The 22,177-nt window shown below is 40.7% G+C and overlaps 1 protein-coding gene across 1 annotated transcript in view; it reads left to right on the top strand.

The window, feature by feature from the left end:
* The first annotated feature begins 228 nt into the window (after positions 1-228).
* LOC122888756 (gap junction delta-2 protein-like) overlaps positions 229-22,177 on the top strand; it is a 36,930-nt gene continuing 14,981 nt past the window's right edge. Inside the window, exons 1-3 of the mRNA XM_044223576.1 lie at positions 229-589; positions 2,336-2,392; positions 16,784-17,646. Coding sequence (XP_044079511.1) covers positions 519-589; positions 2,336-2,392; positions 16,784-17,646 — 991 coding nt within the window. The 5' untranslated portion in view covers positions 229-518. The remainder of the gene's footprint in view (positions 590-2,335; positions 2,393-16,783; positions 17,647-22,177) is intronic.

Consider the following 22,177-nt stretch of genomic DNA (forward strand, 5'->3'; position numbering starts at 1 on the left):
GGTGGAGGACGAAGGCAGGGACAGAGGAGGAAGAGGAAGAGGAGAAAAGATCAAAGGGACGGAGAGAGGCAAGTGGAAAAGAGAGGGTGATCATGGCTGTCATGCAGTGAGCTATAGCATACGGTGTGCTGTAGCGCAGAACAGAGTGGTGCGGCAGGGGGAGGACAAGCATCACCGCGCAGGGGAGGGGGAGAAGGGAAGAGACTGAGGGAGAGAGGAGGGGGAGGCAATCAGCTCAGCACCTCTCCTCCACCAGGAAGAAAAGCACAGTGGGACAGGCCCAGGAGAAGACTCTCACTCTCACCCGCACAGTCAAAGACGCACTGACGAGCGGCCAGGTCAACGTGTAGAGGTCAAAAGGGAGCTGGTGCAGGTTGGGGGTTGGGTGTGCCCCCGCTGGCCGGCAGGTCCACAAGAGTGCAGGCTGGTCCTGGGAAGAAGAAGTAGTCTGCTGGAGAAAGAGGGGTCAGCCCCCCAAGTCCTGTTTCTTCTGACAGCTCTGCCACCTTTCCATCACCATGGGGGAATGGACCATTTTGGAGAGGCTGCTGGAGGCAGCTGTCCAGCAGCACTCTACCATGATTGGAAGGTAAGACACTGATCGGTTTTGTGAGTAGAGGTTTTATTTTCTGGTTTTGTATCTGTGGTTTTGTTTATACTGATGTGCTGGGTGTTTTCATGTACAGTATATGTTATTCTATATGCATCAGTTGATGGCATCCCTACAGAAACCCCCCTTCTCAGGCTTGACCCAGTGTTCTCCTCTGTTCTACAGTCCCCCACAGTCATCACTGCCTCCCCTGTCTGTTCCTCCTCCCTGCTCTACTCACCCTTATCCTCCACACTCATCATTCGTTAAGGGATAAACTAATTGCACATAATCAATAGCAGGCTTTACTGGGCATTATGGTTAATTCAGAGAGGTTACTGTGTTGATACTACCTAATAGTCTAGCTACTGATAGATAACGCTTGATGCTTTTGGCAATAGGACAGAAGGAGGAGAGGGGAGTGGGAGGAGAGCAGAGGTGCGGAAGATGAAAGGATGGTGAGCAAGCAGGTGTGGAAGGTAGAATCAAAGGGGGAGTAAATGGCTCTGAACTCTGTGTGAACTTGAGACAGAAAATTAAAAAAACAAGTTCATTCAGTTTGTTCATATCTGCAGACACGTATTTGCATCATAGTGAAAATCTGATTATATAATTTCTCATATTTTGTGTGAGAATGGTTCGTGGTGGAGGGTTGAACAGATGAGCTTTTAGTTTGATTAGCAGTGGAGACATGCCATGGAGACATGCTGTAAAATCTGTGTGAAAAATGGGCTCCACATCATCTCTGTGTGATTAATTAAATGCAAAAGTGGAATTTTCCACCCATTAAACACAATCCAAATGTCACGCTGGGATACTCATTTGGAAAAGTGAAGCTTCAAAGTGGTTTAACCTGTGAAACCTGGATGTATAGATTTGTGTATAGATTTCAGAAAAAACAAAGCCACAAAGATTATGAATTTGACTGCACTGCTGTGCTCATTAACCCAGACCTCAGGTTGTCTGTGACAGGGGCATGGTCTAATCTTCTCTCTGCTCCAGTGGCTTTTTGTGAGTGTGTGTGGGTGTATGTGTCTTGCTCTGTGTGTAAGTTAAAGGAGTGAAAATGATCTCTTAACTTAATTGACTACACTGCACTGTGTGCACAGAACCATTAGGCTATATCCTCCAAAATCAGCAACATTGTAACTGCAACAGAGCAACAGAGATGATGTGAGCCGCATTATACCAAAACTTCTGTTCATCTGGGATCTGAAACCATGTGGAGATTTTCCTTCCAACCAAACACTACACCAAGTCATTTCAGTAAGTTCTTCCTCTGTGGCTGAAAGTGCCTTAGTCAATGAAATCACCTGGTCTAGTCCTCAGATGGAATGAAAACCTGCATATCGTAGAGCATGTTGACTTGATATAAAGATGCATTAAGCATATTTTGTATCATTTAATTATATGACTCCCTCCTGCTTATGGGATTGGGAATTGCTGGTACCACTGAGAATCAACATATCACTTTGAAGCTCTACACAGCCATTTTCAGCTCAATGTGTTGGTTTCCGGAGTGACAAAACCAAAAGAATGTCGGCTCGTGTATGACCCGTGGGCAGCTGCTCCCGACACAGAAGCTAAAACAAGTTAATTGTATGCTAACTGCCCAGAGCGAGATGGCAAAGACCTGAAGTAACTGGTGAAGAACGAACTAACGAACTAAAAAGAGGTACTTTTCTCATGAGCTGGAAGACCAAACAAGGGCTAAACGCCAGTGAATATTGGAATTACATTCAACAGGTGGCCAGAAAAAGGAGACCAAAGGGATGTCCGTGTTGCTCTGTTTCTGCTGGATATGTAAGTAGGCAACTGTTTGCTAACATGTTAGCCATAACAACTTCATAAGCTAATTGCTAACTGTTGTGAACTTGTTCTGGAGTCTTTCCGCCCCCTAGTGGTCAAAAATTACTTAATGCAGCTTTGAAGTCCAGTCCTGGCAGCTGAATCAATAATACCCTGTGAGCATAGGGTACAAAGAATGCTGAAAATGAATCTTTGGATGATTCAATGACTGTAAGCCACCTACAGTTTTTCAGAGGCACAGAAGCAACTCTCAATTTGTCTGCTACCTCTTTCAAAAGTCATAATGAATATTCTGATAATGTAATGGCTTCCTCTTATATGCTTAATTTGAGCTATTTGTTGATCATGCACTTCATTCGTTGAACATTGAAAAGGGTTCCCTGAATACCTAAAATACATTTAATAAAATGAGCAGTGCTTTCTCTGGCTCAATTTAGAATAGTCCTATGTGCACCAGTTTTTTTTCTTCATATGGTAGAATCTACTAGATTAATTACCCGCTGTGACAAAATTTCCAAAATGACATAACATTTGAGTCTTAAATGATAATATGAATTAGTAAAAAAATTCCCTCATACACTAAGTAATTTGTGTGATGCCCACAGGACATCAGCTATGTGCTACTATGCTGAATACAGTGAAATGCTCTGTAAATGATCCCTATGTGTTTTGGCTTCCCCCAGACTGTGTTTGTCCTACAAGGCTGTCTAGTTGACCCTAGGGCATTAGCTGTAACATTAGCTGCTTTCCAATAAGGTTCCCTTGTTCTACTGTGCTTGTCTATGATATGCCAGCCAAGAAACATTGTCTTTGGAATCACTTTGTACAGGATTTTGTGAGTATTTTAGGCTGTAGATCCCTGAAATTTCTTTTTTACCCTTGCCAAGCCGATTTTAATGTTGTCCCTGTTAGCTAGCTTGTTTGCAGGATATCTCAAAAAATGTATTGGAGAATTCTTATGCAGTTTGGTGGACAGAGAGACCTTGGGTTAGGATGTAGCAATTTATTATTAAGTGGTGGTATGGATCTTGGCTTTTTAAGCTTTTTTAGACAGTCTTAGACAATCTTAGCAATAACACAAAAACTACTAAAGATAAAGACTTGATTCCTAATCCTAAGCATGTGTCTGCATGGTCAGGAAATTAATGACACTTTACATTTAAATGATCATAAATTATGTTTTTGGATGTACCAGCAAGTTGGAGAATTGTTCACCACTGGCACAGTATTGTGCTGTAAAGATGCCTCCTAGATTGTTAATGAGCAACTCCACACTAAATCATGTATGGAGTCAAAATTGTTGCACTGACCTCTACGGGTTGAAAGGTTCAAGTCTGTTGCACCACTGACCACACCCAACACCCACAGTTGGGTGTGGTCTGTTGCACTTGTGAACACAACCAACTGTGATATAGCGTTGCACTGTTGTGCATTGTGAAGTCCTGCACTTCACAGGGTGTGGCCGGAGCATGCAGCAACTGCTAGATGGCATCACATGTAGGATGTTAAGCCTGTGTGTAGTTTCTTTGAAAGAGTTTGCATGTGTGCGCTTGCAGTTCAAAGGATGCAGTTGCAAAGAACAGAACAGTGATGTCCCCCCATGGCTGAAAAGTCTCCCCTGCATCAAAACTTTGTAACATGGTTGCATGTCAGTCATCTGTTTGAGTACCAACCCTCTCTCTTGCAACGCGAGGATGTAGTTCCACCATGAGACACTGTCAGATAGCATTGTCGGATGTCTAGACTGTCTAATCCAGCTACAATTAAGCTGTTTCTTAATTGTAGGTTTTAAGCTAACCTATGCCCTGGCATAGGATAGATAATTAGCCTAGGCATAGATAACAGTGTTAAAAATAGAAACGGACCAACTCTACGCAGTGGCATAGGTTAGCTTAATTATGGTCTTTGAAAGAGACAGACAATTGAGAGTTGCTTCTGTGCCTCTGACTAACCACAGGTGGCTTGCATATTATGACTCATTCAAAGATTAATGTGGTGTATTGTGATTTCCATATGCCTGACTTCTAACTGGGCAATGTGCAGTGTGTGCATGGATAACCAATGACTGTAATCATGATTACACAGTAAAATAAATCATTGTCAAGGCTGCATTAATCTCATTCTCTTGCCCAAACCAAATTTACTGTATATTCACAGTTATAACGGCTCTGGGGCTTTCAGCATTAGATAAGTGACAGTTCAGTATGGCCTGTAAAGTGTCTCAGTGTATCTCACTCAGTGTTTTAATTAAGGAAATTAATTAAGTTCCTGCTCTAGATGGGCAGAGGTAACCTGCTAACAGATGATGACACACCTAGCACTATAAATATACTTAGTGCATATAATAAAAACACAACCTCACAAAGGTTTTTGGGCTTATTTGATTAAAATTTGTAGTGGAGTGTACTCGTACTAGCATACTTGTTGCAAATATTCGTCCAAATATTTCTTTGCAGAGACTGTGTGTTGAGTGACTTTGAAAGCAGCATGTTGCTACAAAGCAACTACAGATTACCATACTTTCTATAGACTTCTACATACCTGATTTTTGTTACCAAAATAAATAAAATGTTTTTGTGTTGATATGCTGACGATACACTCTTGTGTTTGTGTAAAATATAGCACCAGCAGCCTTGATAATGTTTGCAGTTGTCTTATATGCCTCAACATTTTGTCACGTAATGATTAATTTACACTTATATATATATATATATATATATATATAATTTTTTGTAATGCGTAAGAATGTCAACAGGTTTGCAACTAATATTAAACCGTCAGACAGAGATTTGCTGGTAGGTCTGGTGTAGCACTTTACTATAGAATCATGTAAAAATAGCCAAGTCTTGTTTCTATAATTAAAAATGTTTTATTTAATTTTCACTTACTTTTCCGTTCATCCTTTTTATTATTCTTGCCGACATTTAAACACCTTGACAATATACAGTATATTCTCATGCAAATAAGATACGTTTAATCCAGTGGGACAAACAACTGCTTGTATACTTTGCAGATCTGGACTATCGGTTTTCCCATGTGAGATGTCACTTTTATTTTATTTAGATAGAATTACATACATTTTCATTTATCTTCTCGTACTGCCCTAAATACTGTATATAAAAATCTATCTATATATCCTTTATTTGACATTTAAACATAATTCTGTGAGGCATACGTCTACTTCAAATAAAAATGGATCAAATACAAATATTAAAACATATTTTCTTTCTCACATGTGGTGCTCAGATGTTTTGCAGACCACAGGTGTGCATGTATGTGTGATGCGTTCTACCGTGAGAGTATGAAGCCTTTGGGTTTAAGTTATATACCTTGCAGGTATAAAGAAAGAAAGGAAGTGAAAGGATGCATCTTCCCCTACACTGCAATGCTGTAGTGAGGTCAGTGCCAAGCGAAAAAAAAGGGCAGAGATAATGGAGGACTAGAATGATCTAAGCATGATAAAATAATAGAGGATGCTGGATGGAAGGATAGAGAGGATGAAAGCTGTAGAGGCAGAACAAAAAGAACAGAAGGGGGGAAGTGACAGGAAGGAAGAGAAGTTTCCCCTCTGCAGAGGTTCAGTGCTGAGAATCTGTGTCAGAGCTCCTTCCTCTGGAGCTGCTGACTGACCCTGCTGCTGAGGAAACAGTCTACACACACACACACACACACACACAAACTCAATATGTGTCCTCTGCATTGATGAGGATTTCTAAAAATACACCTTTGTGTTTTTTTAACTTAACATTGGTCTGAATGTAACACTCTTAGTGTAGCGCTTGTAAAAGGTGAGGACGGTGCCATCCTGAGAGACATTACATGCAATATTCACCATCTATCCAAACACAGCAATGCAGGTTTGGCTGAATAAACAGCACCTTTAATAAGAGGCATAAGCTCTGTTGTTGAAGCAAATTAACTCATTGTGTATTGTTCATTACATTTCAGATATTGCATTTCAATCAAAATGAGTTATTTTAGAAAATAGAATTTTGTTCATATTTAATTTATGTACTCTACGGTAAATTTCTATATCCATTTACCTTTTTATTTGTTCCTGCGTAACAGAGTTAAACTATCCATTATTTAACATCTATCACTCCCCACTGTAGCATTATAGATACTTCATAAAATCTTAATAAATGTTATGTGGCCCTTGTTGCAAGTTGCAACTTATGTCAAGTCATTCATTAAAAATGTATACAGATGTGACCAGCCTTTTAATGTAATAGACAAAGTGGTGTATAAAATACCTTGTTGCTCTGTAACACTGTAGGGTAAAAAAAAGCACTTAAATGGACAGTCTTAAGAGGTTTCATGAAACCAAATATATCTACATCCTTGTTTGTTGGGTCTAAAAACAAAATACAGAGGATAGTCTGCCTCTTTGTCCTAAAGTTGTTCACTTCTGTAGTTTCCGTGCACATATTTGTGTCCTCTCTCCACTTTGCCTAAATAGGTCAGGATATCCACAAGAAGGAGGTACCCTAGTTTGAGAAGGGCACCCTACTTCTCCCAAAATAATTTGAGATGTAGGAATGTTCTGCTTTAATTGAGGGCGTCATCCTGTCTAATAGTGAAGCAGAATAAATTTCATGTATCATTAATAATCAGCTTCCTGGATAAAATCTATACTGTCTGGGAAAATTGTGTTGCAAAGCAAAACAATGGAAGCAATATTTCAGCGTTTGACAGGATTAGTAATCCATCATCCTGTGGCACGGAGTGGGACTGTCTTTCAAATGAAACCATTTTTCTGCACATCTAGAATTGTAGTTTATTTGTGCAGCAATCCCTGGTGTTGAATTCTATTGATTATACTGTTTGACAGGGGCTCTTGCCAGTAAAGCTGAGCTCAGCGTTCATTCAACGCAGGCTATTATTCATTTCAGCAACACATCAATGGTGTGTGTATGAGCTTTACCGGGCATGTAATGTTTCCGTATACATAGCCTAAATGTTCTTTATTTCAATGATTTGTTAGATTTCAATGTGTGTTAGAATTCCTTAATTAGGTTAGGACAGGATTCCTTAACTTTTTATTGCCTGTGAGCCAATTTTTACATACCAAAACTCTAAAAAAACCCAGAAGTTAGAGCAGTGACATGTTGCTACAGTATGAATGTTTGAGGGCACAATTTTTGGCTGTATTTTCAAGATGAGAAAGGCAAGTAGACTGTACAGAGATATGATTTTAAACCTATGTATTTTGCAATAAAGATGTATCCAACAAATATGAATCAGTCTTCTAGCTCCTATAACCCTGTCTGCATATTGAGCTATTGTCATGGTTTGAGGGTCTATGTTTGGTTATTTCCTGTACTATTTTGAAATACTCTCTTTGCCTCATGTGTCTGGTAATTTTACTTCCTGTCTTTGTTTGCTTTTCCCACCAGTTTGGATTGTTTGCCCCGTCCTAATTAAGTTCACCTATGTCTAGTTATCCTGCCCTCACCTGTGTACATAGTCTCGGTGATTCATTTGTTCTTTGTCAGTTCGTCCCTGTTGCTATGTTGGCACTGTCTTGTCTGCCAGCAAGCTCTTAATAAACCACTCAAGTCATTGTTCTGCTTCCGCTGTCTGCGTTTGGGTCCTTTCCCTGTTCCCTGCTTGCCAACGCCGTAATAGTACGAGCTGACCATCATGGACCCAGCAGACTACTCAGTGGAACTGTCAGACTTGATTGTTCATTTGATTTGGATTAAAGACACTGGAGGAATGCTCCCTGTAAAAGTTCCAGACCGTTCTTGCCACTGCTCGCAAGTAGGTGTTTTCTAAACCTTGGCTTTGGAGTTTATTACCTGAGTGGGTGATAAGGTTTATTAGCAAGCCTTCACTCAGGCCTGCGAGCAACCAACCAGCTAGCAACCTACCCGTGTCCCTGTCAGCTAGCCTTCAGCCTTCCCCTCTGCCTGCACTCCGGCCTGCTAGCAACCAGCCCCCACCTCCAAGAAAGCGGGGTCCTTGAAAGACAGCAAATCTCCATCTCAGCCAGCTCCCTAGCCTCCTTCCAGCTGGACCTTGCTCCCAGGTGGCTAGCACAGAACCAGCCTGCCTGGTCCCAGTCTATGGACCCGCTAACTCCTGCTCTTGGTCTCCAGTCGGCAGCCTGGTCGACACCAGTTCCTGTGCCGCCGCAACCACCAGTCCCTGAGCTGCAGTTGTCTCCTTTACCTGCCAAGCTGCAGCTGTCTCCTGTTTCTGAGTTGCTGGGATCACCAGTTCCTATGGAGTCACAGCAGTCTCCTGATCCCCATGAGCTGCAGCAACATCCTGTTCAGCATCAGCCTCCAGGGTTCACTGGCTATGCTGTCTCCTCTCCCTGTCTCTGGCCTCTAGTCCTGATATCCAGTCACTGGCCTCCATCTACGTTGCTGGCCACCAGCTCGACCTCCTGAGAGGCTCCGCCTTCGCCGCCGGCCTCCAGTGTGGCCTCGGGAGGGGTTTTGCCTTTGTTGCCAACCTCCTAAGTTGCTCCCCCCGTCAGGTCATTCTCGGGACCTGCTCTGCCCTTCCATCTGTGGTTTTCTGCTCAGCACCTGTTCCACCCTCAGGCCATCCGCCTGAAGTCTTCTGCTTGGGTCTTTTCCTGCCAGATTGGATTGTTTGTCCCACCCTAATTAAGTTCACCTGTGTCTAGTTATTCTACTCTCGTGTGTGTGTGTATGTGTGTTGTCAGTTCGTCCCTGTTGCTATGTTGGCTCTGTCTTCTCTGCCTTCTTGTATCTGCCAGTAAGCTCTTAATAAACCACTCAAGTCATTGTTCTGCTTCCTGTCTGCATTTGGGTCCTTTCCCTATTACCTGCTTGCCAACCCTGTGACAGTTATTGAGTGGTTAAGATATAATATAATATATAATAAAGTTTTTTTTATTTTAATTTTCTGAAGATCTGTGGGTTTGTTGTAATGGGCAAATAATTAGTCCAGTCCAATGAATACCAATACATGTATTAGAGAACCAAATGCACTGACAAATATGTGTACATGTTTAAGACCAAAAGGTGATGTTATCTTTGTCAATTTCTTTGCATTACATTTTCCTTATTTTTGTATTCCAAAATAAAACATCTTAAACTGACATAGCATTCATTAATGTTCAGAGTGCATTTTAATTACAATGTGTTATCTTCATAACAGTACATGACTACAGTAAACTATTACTTGAGGAAAATGCAGTATCAATAGATGAATGCGTTTTTTTTGTATCAGTGAGGCATGATTTCTTTATAGCGTAGTTAGTGTGCTTTTAATTTTCAGAGTAGATCATTGGTTAACATTTACACTGCAGACCAATGTTAGTCGCCGGAGAAATGAAGAGGAAAAAATCAGGATGGGTGGCAAATCAAATTAAAGGTATGAGGGAATAAGTAACAGACTCAATTTATGGTGCAATTCAAAAATTCGCAGCCAGGAAGAAAGTACAAAGAATTATCAACAACAGCCAGGTTGCATCAAATTTGCTGAAATATGAATAATCTGCCAGAAAGTTAGCAAAAGCCATAAAGGAAGCAGGTGTTGTTGGTGGCCTTAAGACTTTAGAAGTTAGATTTTGCGAGAAGCTTAATTGAGAACAAAAACAATGAAAAACATTTCATGTCCACATCAGGTCAGATTTCTTTCTACATCCTTGAATCCTCCATCTTTGACTCTGTTCTACACAAGCTGTTCGAGTGGGGCAATGCCTAGTCAGCCGAGTCAGTGACTGTTATGACTGAGGAGGTGAAGCCATGTCAGCCCCATGTGCTTCTGGTTAATTTCTAACTATGTGACTACATTAAGAAATGTGAAAAACTGCGAATCGAATTATATTCATGGGTGGAGTTTTGCATCACAATGTTTACCACAACTCTTAAAAACTTATATCACTTGTTAATAAATCATGACAACAACTCCATCAGGCATAAAAAATTGACTGCGAGGTTAGCCATGTTATTCCAGTTGAAAATAAAAAATGAAATTATGTTCATCTACAAATTTCAACAGAACAAAAATTTCACTTGGGAAGCATTTGACATTTACTTCATGTATAGGCTTCCTATAGGGTTTACAGCACACCTGCCAAGGAGCTGAGGAATATAAATGTCTTCCCACAAATTCAGAAGCCTTCCATTTACACTCATCCTTGCATCATTATAGGCTCATCTAACACAAATTCAGACTGATGTGCTCAGTCTAGTTAGCTGTCACTATGGGATCATAGCAATTCTTCATAAGGAGGTGGAATGTTAAAGGCATCAGGGAAAATACCCTAAAACCCCTACAGGAATGCACCTTGAATTTCTGGGTCCAATTTGTGTTTGTAGCTTTTGTTTTACAGTATGTTTCAGCCAAACATACTGTAAAGACACAGTAAGATGGTGAATACAGCTCCAGTTAACAACAGAAAAATGTAAACAGGAAACATCCAGTTTTATGTTGAGTCTAGGTAGAACCTGTCATTGCTCCATGCACTGAATATCCACGATGTGATTTATGGAATATTCTTTGCATATTGTGCAATCAGCGAAATGTGCTGGTTTGGAACCAAAGGGATATGTTGATACCATTTGCTGATTCATTGGACAGATTTTAACTTTCAAGTTATTTTAGAAAGAAATACTTTTGCATAATGTTTGCCTCTCTTAGCTAGAATTGAGATGAAAGGGTAATTTTAGATGGCATAAAGACAAATGGGATGGAAAACGGCTGCTCCACTGCATCATCACCACACATGGTTAGGCTGTGCAATGAGTTAATAGAAAAGTTGTGTGAGGAATTTCTTCAAACACAATATCCTCCAGCTTTTGCCAATTGTTATGTTATCCATTTGTTTCATAAAAAGAAGATTTTAGCATATAGGTTATTTCTGATATTTTAATCTTAAGGTATTGTCATAACTCAAATCTTGTTAGAGTCTGTCTCAGCCTAGGTATAACTGAGGCAGTTACCTGTAGAGTGTTTCCTCCTTTATTCTTGAAAAACAGCTTGGAGCCATTTCCTTCAGAGTTCTTGAATGAGCAAGTGAGATAATTACATTTCTGCACGTGTTGACTGTGTTGTGGCACAAAGGAAATTTACAGAAATAAAAGGCCTTTATGATTTTTGTCTAAAATCCCAAATATCGGAGAGGTCTGTTTTTAAATCATTTAAGTTTGATATTCTCAGTAAAATATCGCTGATAAGTATTTTAAGAGGAGGCAAGAAGGAAGTGAACCTCCCCTGCTGAAGCACACAAGTTTAGCTTATATTAATGTATTTGTCACACCGACTCTTAGTGGCACATCAGTCTCCCTGATACGTGGGCAAGACCTTAAACTATTAAAACAGTTTGAGAGAGGAACAGTGGATGAGGGGCGGGAGGAAAGAAATGTCTGCACTCTGATAATTAAGCTGCCTAATTTATATGCCTGGTAAGGTCTTTATTCATTACATGCTGCCATCAGCAATCAGTGGAGCTTATTATTGAGAGCGTACGGGCGGGAAGAATATTTTTTTCGTCTACAGATAATACTGCACTTAACCAGTCTTTCAGAGGACTGTATGTGTAGGCCACCTATATGTGTAGAAATACACCTTTATATGTCTGTTACTCTTGACTCATATACAGTAAAGGGTCATTTATAGTCACAATGTGTGTATGTGTTTGTGAGAGTAAAGTGTGTATGTGTGTGTGTTTCCCAATCCATCTGCTGTTGCGCTCGAGGCAATTATTGTCCCTGGAGGCTGGCGGCAGCAGCTGCTGTATGAATGAACGTATGTGTGTGTGTGTGTGTGTGTGTGTGTGTGTGTGTGTGTGTGTGTGTGTGTGTGTGTGTGTGTGTGTGTGAAAGCCTCTGGGAAAGACTGAGCCTGCATGTCCAGTCGACACACCAGCTGAAGAGCAGCTACCATTACACTGTACACACAATCTTACAGGTCAATCAGCTGCCTACAGATCAGTTTGTATAGTTTCACAGCAGTGATGTATCATGTCCTTATCTTTACTTCCTCCTCTTGTCGCCCTCCCATCAATGTTAGCTTGTCTGTGAGTGCTGTTGGTCTTTGTGCTTTATGAAAATACCAGCTGTCAGTAATGCAGCACAAGAAAATTAAAATTGGAGAAGAATTTTCACGTGAGCCCATTCCAGGGATACAGACAGATTCATTTTCTTTCAAATCTTATTAAATCTCTGGCACGGTGTCAGGGATTTAGAAAGTCTCCAAAAATGTAATGATTAGTCTTAGCTGAAGTAAGGTCCTCCGGGAAGTGGGCAGCTAAATGAGGTGATGTGGGAGATAATTTACTGACCATTTAGGAAGTTCTGATTAAAGGAACCATTTGATAGACAATGCAATATAGTGCCTGCATCTTTTTCATGTTTTCCTTTTTGAATCGACTCAGCAAGTGGCCTTATTTTGATATTCTGCCCTTGGGTTTGAGTTACTAAAAATTCTAAAATCTTTTTCATCATTTATGATGGTTATTGAATATTCTGCAGGTTCAGGCCTCTGGGCTGTCCCGCCCCAATCTGCTCTAACGTACAGTATTGGCTTGTTACTCTGCAGGACTTAAAACACTGATGTTTGCAGATAACCTTCGTCCGCTGCTTTCTGCTAATGCAGCAATCTGCCCGTGCTGATTATCCTGTTATCCAGCAGTAGAGTACACACACACACATGCAGACACAAACACACACACACACGCCTGCAAACACACACAGCACAACACTCAATACTTGCAATGTCTTAGAATTCTTTAATGACATAAAACTGCCCAACAAACAAGTATAGACTGAATGACTGAATATCTGCAGTACAGTACTTAGGAAAAGTTTCCTGAGGAAAATCCATAAGTACATCTGAAAATTCTTACTGTTGAGGTGAACAAAGCTGCACTGACGTAGAAAAGGTTTCAGTCGTAGTCATCTGGATACTGTTTTCAGAATCAAGGCGTTTCGGTTCGAATGAGGGACTACACCGTCTTATTTTGAAAAAGCTGCACTGAGAAAACTGCAAGATGTGTCGCATTTCAGGGGGACATAACAGGTGTATCCTTTGTTGTCCACATCGCAAAATCCTTAGTCTCCAGTCAGCTGATAATGCTACATTCAATTAGTCCTCAACAATACACTAAGACAAGTCCATTTCACCATGCATGGCATGAAATGGACCTATGCAAGGCTGCTGCAACATGCTACGTGTTTGTTCTTGTTAGCAGCCTGGATATGTTGTTAATCCCAACTGTCACAATCATTTACACAAATTAGGATAGAGAAATGGGAGTTATATATTTAACTTGGTACATGGGTGCCAGTTGTGAAACGTCACAGCCACATTCTCCACCTGTATTCACCACTTTGTGAAAAAAAGGATACCATGCATACAGTACAGGGCAGTTTAAAAGGCGCTAAACAAAGAAATGAAAGCACAGAAAAGCTGGCAGAAATTAACCAAAATTAACCTGGACTCCTAAGGATGCAGGCTGCCATTAAAACAAGCCTTGGATACAATACAGTCTTGTGTGTTGTTGGGTCTCTGTAAATAATATTATAAAGAGGACGGTCTAGACCTGCTCTCTAGGAAAAGTGCAATAAGATAACTTCTGTTATGAATTGGCGCTATATAAATAAAATTGAATTGAATTAAATTGTATACTATATTTTAGGATAGGGGATAGACCGTGTCCACTGGTATTAAGGAAGTCACAAGTCTGCACAGAATAGAAAAGAAGAGCCAGTGGTTTGCAAACTGGTTATATAGAGGTGTTGTATGCATTTTTATTCTGCAGCAATTATATACCTCATCTATTAATAAGAAAATACAAACCATCTGTCAGGTCTGAATTATAAAAAATATTTAAGAGAAATTTAACTAGGAACTTTGTTGTGGACATTTTCACCATATAAGACCTGCACTCTATGAGCTTGTGTCACTATACAGAGATGTGGATAGCAGGCAGACTTAGTGACATTTAGTTAATGCTATTACGATGTAGTAGGCCTAATTATCACTGGCATGAGAAGAAGCAGACCTTGAACAGAAACAGAAAGTGAATGCAGACATGCTGTAAGCTGCTTTCTATCCTGTTACATTGTTTTAAATCAGCATTCAGAGCCGCAGATTCTCACACTGACACTGAACATGAGCAAGTTTCATATTCATATTATTTAAACAAATATTTGCATATAAATGAGCAGCGTCAACCACAGATTTCTATCTCAGTGAGCAATGTGTCCAATGACTCCTTGTGGTGCAGAGAACTATCAATATCAGCCCTTTGGTCCAATCCACTGCTGTCAAACCACCAGTGAAGTCAGATACATCCGGCTCACAGCAAAGGATCAGAGAGACTGAATATCTTTGCGTAAATTACATACACGACCTGCATTTAACTTCTGGAAGACCGAAGGTGCGGAGAAGCTTTGTTCTGTATTTCCAAACATACTGAAAGTCAGTGTAGCGTATACTCTCACAGCTGCTCCAAGCACTGACGGCCGGACATGTTTGCCAAGTCATACACATGGCTGAATCTCCCTCTTTGTCTCTGTGTCCTCGTGTCTGTCTTGCTCACACAAAAAAGACACAGGCATGCACTCGCCGGTGGAGTAGGAACAGTCCTGCAGCGGCACCCTGCTCTATTTTAAGTCTGTTTCACGCTAACACATGTACCTCTGCTATACCGCTTACCTTACCTGTCTTCCACTCTGCTTTCACAAGCATCAAAGACATTTATTTTTTTACTCCCAGAGGATACACAAATTTAACTTTTCACACATTTCTCACAATTTTAGGATATTTTTTCCTCCAGTCCTCAGTGTCTACACCTTTCTTCTCTCCCTGCAATCGTGTCCAGATCCTCACCTTTCACTAATTCGCTGGTTGCTGTGGCAACTCGCCATGAAAGGCGGGTGTGGGCATTTTTGAGTCCTCATTAAAAGCTACACTACGGAGTTTCATTTGACATGTTGATAAAAACAGCAGAACAAAGACCAACTTTTCATGTGCATATTTAAAATGCAGAGGAATCGTATTACCTTACATCAACTGAATTAAACGCTATTGTCATACATAGCTGCCATTTGTTCCAACCCACCTGGGGACAACTCCCATCTATCTCTGTCCCTTTAGTTGCCTTTGGTGGCCCTCTTGTGCTTGGAAACAAGTGTGTTTTAAGTAATTGGCTCCTCCACGCAGGGAGCAAGCACATCCACTACATTGTGGCATAAATACCAGGGAGCCCCATGATGTGCAGACGTTCCTCGCTCATTAGAAAGAGCTGACAGTGCAGCCCTAAAGCCCCAGTCCTCCTCCGCAGTGCCCATGCTGGATCGACACCAGAAGATAACAGTACCGCACAACAGTCTCTCTGAAACCATGAAAAGCAGCCGCACTGCTCGCTAGATCACTCTGTATAACTGCAGCAATGCCCTAATGATGCTCAATCGGAGGCCCTCCTATTTTTTAGGAGATGCCACCTGTATGGTTCACCACTAATTTGCTAATAATCAGCACCCATATGAACTGTGGAATAGGAGCTACCTCCATTTTTCCAGATTTGAGGCAACTAACTTTGTATCTGAGCTCTTTAAACAGATACACCCCTTAAAGGACCAATGTGCAAGATTTAGGAGAATTTTTTGGCAGAATATGGCAGAAATGGAATGTAATATTCACCTGAAAATAAGAATCGTTGTGTTTTCATTACCTTACCTTAGAATAAGCCATGTTGCACCGCCATGTTTCTACAGTAGCCCAGAACAGACAAACCAAACACTGGCTCTAGATAGGGCGAGTTTTTCGGCCACTGTAGGTTCTCATACACGCTTGGAAGGGGAGGGTGAGGCGAGGGATATACAGTTGGTTGCAATCTGCATTTTACCACACTGTTCCTTAAATCAATGGATAACCATCACTGTTTAAGCATGTACGTGCAGTCACACACAGTGATGTCCATGAACCTCCTGTTCCATTTCAGCTCAGCAGTGAAGATGAGTGTGAAATCACCTGTTTTAGTCTCTTATGATTAGTGAGCTCATGTGTGCATGTTATCTAGAGCACAACTCCACCATCCTACGGTGTTGTTTGTCACAGCAGCTGAGTGATGACACGTGCAAGCACACACACATTCATGCATGAACATACCCATGCGCGCGCGCACACACTCACACACACACACACACAGCACATAGTTAGGTCTGACATGGGATCTTGCCTGAAAACTGTTTTATTTCTGTTGCTCTGAAATGGTTTTAGGGCACAAGGTGAACATAAACAAAGCATCCAATCACCAGTTAGATTATGTTGAACCAAGACTTATAAATTGTCAGAATCATACTCAGATATTTGCTGAATCTCTGTGCATTAACTGACATTGTCTTTCTCCCTTTCACCCACTCCCCTTCCTGCCCTTTCCTTCTCTTTCTGCAGGATCCTGCTGACAGTGGTGGTGATTTTCCGTATCCTGATAGTAGGAATAGTGGGGGAGAAGGTGTATGAAGATGAGCAAATCATGTTCATCTGCAACACCATGCAGCCCGGCTGCAACCAGGCTTGCTATGACAAGGCCTTCCCCATCTCGCACATCCGCTACTGGGTCTTTCAGATCATCTTGGTGTGCACGCCGAGCCTGTGCTTCATCACATATTCTGTTCACCAGTCTGCTAAAGCACGTGACCGAAGCTACTCTCTCCTGCATCCTTACATGGATCACCATGGTCACGGTCACCATGGTCGCCATCATGACCATCACGCTCGCAAGCTTCACTCTCGCAACATCAACGGCATCCTGGTGCACCCTGATAGCAGTAAGGAGGATCATGACTGCCTGGAGGTCAAGGAGATCCCCAACGGACCCCGGGGACTCCCTCAAACACACAAGAGTTCCAAAGTGCGACGGCAGGAAGGCATCTCCCGTTTCTATGTCATCCAGGTGGTGTTTCGCAACGCGCTGGAGATTGGCTTCTTGGCCGGCCAATACTTCCTGTACGGCTTTAATGTGCCGGGGATGTTTGAGTGTGATCGCTACCCATGTGTGAAGGAGGTGGAGTGTTACGTCTCTCGTCCCACAGAAAAGACCGTGTTTCTGGTCTTTATGTTTGCAGTAAGCGGCATATGTGTGCTGCTCAACCTGGCTGAGCTCAACCACCTTGGCTGGAGGAAGATAAAGACGGCCATGCGAGGGGTGCAGGCCCGGAGGAAGTCCATCTGTGAAGTCCGCAAGAAGGATGTTTCACACCTGTCCCAGGCCCCAAACCTGGGCAGGACCCAGTCTAGTGAGTCAGCCTACGTCTGACAGAGGCTTCTCTGCCTGGGGGCTTGAGGACCTCTTAGATTTTGGAGAAGAGCTTTTCCCTCGCCCAGGACCCCCGATCATTAGGGCACAAAACTCACCACTGCATTATTATTCAGGAGCACAGACAGACTCTGTGTAGTCATGATGAAGCATCAATTCACAAAGTAGAGTCTTTGACACTTTAAGAGAGAAGAATCACTTTCCTTGAAAGGCAGCTCTGTTGCTGTAACAAAGCTTACACCTAAAGCTAACATGATGAAGAGTTCTGCTCTGCCTAGGCGACACTAGGTGCCTTCCAAGAACCCAACAGATAAAACTGAGCAATTACTAATAACATTAAAATACTGTAAAGATAGCCTGAAGTTGAATTATCTGAAGTTCTTCATTATTTGCCTTTGCTGTAGGTCAGAAATAATCCCCTTATTTTCCAATTATGTGTGCATATGCAAGAGCTTAAGCGTGTGCATGCATACGCATGTGTGTGGAAAAAAAAGCCAATCTCTGACTTGAGTCAGAAAATTGAATGCTAAGCTAATCTGAGCTACTGAGAGAAATATAATGTTATTTCTTATTGTCCATAATCTTTGAGTAAAAGTCGCTCGGCAGACAAACAAGCACCTTTTTAAACTTGTTCTAAGAAACTTACACAAAAACCAACAGCACTAAAACTATCAGCATAAACTGGAACACAGTACTTGTCAGTGTACCAGGCTTTTTCCAAAAAAAATGTCACTATTCTTCGTATTCTTTGTTGCATTATGTGCCAATCAGACTACAGACTGACATTGCCTGGGAGCTTTTGTTCAAAGTGAGACACATGGTGCATAGAAGATTAGTTAGATTTACTTTCCAACACTGTGTAATGCACCACAATGCTCCCAATGCCTGCAAGGCATGTTGTTTACTCTCAGAAGCCACTGAAAACAGTCAAGAAAAGTGTGCCAGTGTTTCCACTTTGTAAAGTGTGATCACTGTCTAAGGGGCTGAATATAGTTATATAAAGATTTTTTCAAATAAACAGGAAAAAGTATTGTAATCACAAATATTTTAACATGTAACCTCAAGCTTTTTTTCACAAGCAGATTTGGTGCCATATTTCAAAGTTACTGTACATAGATGAAATGTAATAATTACAATTAGCCTTTTCCCTATGCGGTATAGATCGCCTTCACTTGGATGGGGGAACATGGGTTTGGTGGTAATGAAGATAGATTGCCAGCTTTAACAATATTTATTATTAATGTGCTCTTTGTTAAGCCTTCACCCTCTAATAAAGACTAGCCTATATGTTCCAAAAAGTGTTTTCCCCCCTATGGACTTTGAAAAAGGCATGTTACTGAAGCATTAATAGAATGGATAGATTATGACATGTAACTTAAAAAGAGACTGTTTTATTTATTTGCATCCTGCTCCTGTGAAATGTAATACGTAGCATGCATGAAGATGAAAAATATAAAGAGATATGAACATAGAATCCCATTATGGGAATACTGAAAGTGAATACCTGAAATGCTCCAGAACTGCAGCAATAATAATATATAGTATGTGAAAAAATATGTGAATAAATTATTATGCAAACGGTAATTTTGGCTGTGCTGTGTTTAACAAACAAGTGATAATTACTATGTACTGCTGCCATTTTACTTTTATCAGGATGTTTTGAGGTAGAAATCCTATCACTACTGCCACTACTTGATTACCACAATGTGAAAATACTCTATTACAAGTAAAAGTACTGCATTCAAAATGCTACTTAAGTAAAAGAACATAAGTATTATTATGCAAAATGTACTTATCAACGTACGTATCAAAAGTAAAAGTTTACTGTCTTAGCTGTTCGATGTAGAGCTAATTTTATCTACATACAGTTAGGTAGTTAAAGCTATAAAAATGCTATGTTTTGTGCACTGGTTTTGTATATAAAATCTTCATCCGCAAAGTAATTATAGCTGTCATATTTCACTGCTGTAAACATATTTCACAACAAAATGTAGTGGAGCAGACATATAAAGCAGCAGAACATGGAGATACTCAAGTAAAGTGCAAGTACCTTAAACATGTACTTAAATACAATACTTGAGTAAATGCATTCTTTACTTTCCAACACTTGCGGTGTACATGACAGCGTGGTATTACTAACAAAAAATATAGAGTAGCTTTCTGTGCTGTATAGAAAAGAGTACAATGCAGAGTACAATGCAGTGCTTAAACATTTATTATTAAACACTGAGAAATGATACATCTCTGAGAGATATGTTAGTGCACTTTCTGAGTGTCTGTTGATGAATTATAGATATTTAACCTGTTCACTTCCATGATATAAAACTCCTGACTAAAGTACATTTATCTTGAAAACTATGCAAGAACTTCCCGTTGCGATAACTCCCATGTTTTTGCAGTGAAATTTTTATTTGTAATTATTGTATTATTTACAGTAACATCTTTCTGATACTCACACTGTTGTTTCTCAGGCTCAATATGACTCGTAGGCAGGTAAGTTATTAGAGCGGACCTCATAATTTCAGTAATGAGAGAGAAGAGAGATGTGTGGGGGCGGTGAACCTTTTAGGTGAACCTTTTAGTGTTATTAAACCTTCAGTCAGTGGAGGCAGCACGTGGCCGTGTCCTGGGGAATACTGAAAGCATAGTGGGACAAGAGTAAGAGGGACAAAGGTGATGGAGAGGTGTGTTAATAAAGTGAATTGTCTGATAGGATGTAGAGTGATGAATTTTGTGGTTATTCATTCACTTAAAGGCAACGCTGTGTTCTCATTGACATGTGGGTAACAGTGACTGACTCTCTGTTGTGTGTGATATAGCCTACATTCACATCAATAAGCACCCAACAACCACACACACACACACACACACACACACACACACACACACACACACACACACACACACACACACACACACACACACACACACACACACACACACACACACACACACACACAGAGTCAATAAACACCTAAACAAAAGCACTTCTGAGGATGTAGCCAGGCTGTTTGCTGTGCACTGAGACTATAACAGTAGTGAATGGCATAGAGCACTGCACCATCTCTCCTGCTGTCGCTCTACAGCAGCAAGTAAACCTATAGAATGCACTTAAGTATAGACTAATTCCTGGTGAAAGTTAGAAACATGCTGTGCTGTGCTTTATGCTGCAGCGCTGCAGCATAAAGTAGCGCACCAGTAGGATCTAAATAACAGGTAAGTACAGTAATTATCTGCTAAAGATATCTTTAGTTGTATGACAACTCACAAAAATGTTGTAAAGAATGGATAATAGAGCAGAAACTATAGGTGTAGTATAAAGTTTTAACAGTCTTATTTAATTATTTATTTAGAAATATATTTTAGATATTACACATAGGGCCTATCTTTTAGTAAAAAAACACAGGCATAGCAATTCCATTTTTATTTTTTCCACATTCAGATAACTTTATTGAAAGTAGCCTATATAAATTCTATATTTTAATGAACATTGTGAAATGAAAAATGAAATTGATCATCTTGATCAAGTCACCATTAACATAATTTAATGTAGTGGAAAATCCTCACATTTCACACAGTTAGAGAAGCTTTTTTTACTGCACTTATTTAACGACTTACATTAAATTTATGTACTCCATGTTCTTCTATCAGGTACAGCGCTACAGCATAGCATAGTTAAAAAAGAAACTTTTATGGCCGCTGCTGCTCTCCCTCTTCAGCTTTATGACAATACATTATACATTGGCAGTGTATTGTATTGGCAGTTGTTAGTGCTCAGGCCTGTTTGGGTTGAACAGAGCGACAGCCTGACGGGACTGCCTACAAGAGGAGATATGCAGGAATTTCTATATGCTCAGATCATAGTTATGAACAGCGTTGTCACTCAACACCCACATACCTCCACATTTGTGCAGTCAGTACAGTCCATTAGGTACAACACAAATGCATGACTACAATTTAGGAGTTCATCCTACCTGCTTTCTCATGCATTAAAACATGCAAATTGACACCCCTAGCCACTTCTGTGTAATCACAGGAATGGCTAGGGGCGCTGCAGGTTTATGAATTTTGAATTAAAGGAAAGTTATACAGTAGTAATGTATAATGAACAAAATGTAACGAGATGTCCCCCGAAGAAAAAACAAAAACACATACCCACCTGCTGTGCAAACTATTTTAAAACAGGCGAGTGCATGCTGTCCAGTAGAATATGGATGGACAAGCTGGTGCAACCCAACAGATGAGCCATATGCTGGCTTCAGCTCAAATAATTTCCACTGGAGTGGATTGGGGAATATGTTTAACCCAGTTATGATCACTAAGATAACTGTTTTCTAACCATCCTTTCCCCTTTGCTATAGCTTAGAGTGCTTGATGTGCTGTTATAGAGCTTTAAAAACATTTTGTTTTGTTTATTTGACAGGAACAGAGCACAGCTTCTTAGCTGTACCAGAGTTAGCAATACGATAATTTACATCTGTAGTTCCTAGGCAGGAAACAGAGAATAACCTCTGAATAATAATCTTGAT

The sequence above is a fragment of the Siniperca chuatsi genome, linkage group LG14 (genome assembly GCF_020085105.1).
Source record: "Siniperca chuatsi isolate FFG_IHB_CAS linkage group LG14, ASM2008510v1, whole genome shotgun sequence".
NCBI lineage: Eukaryota > Metazoa > Chordata > Actinopteri > Centrarchiformes > Sinipercidae > Siniperca > Siniperca chuatsi.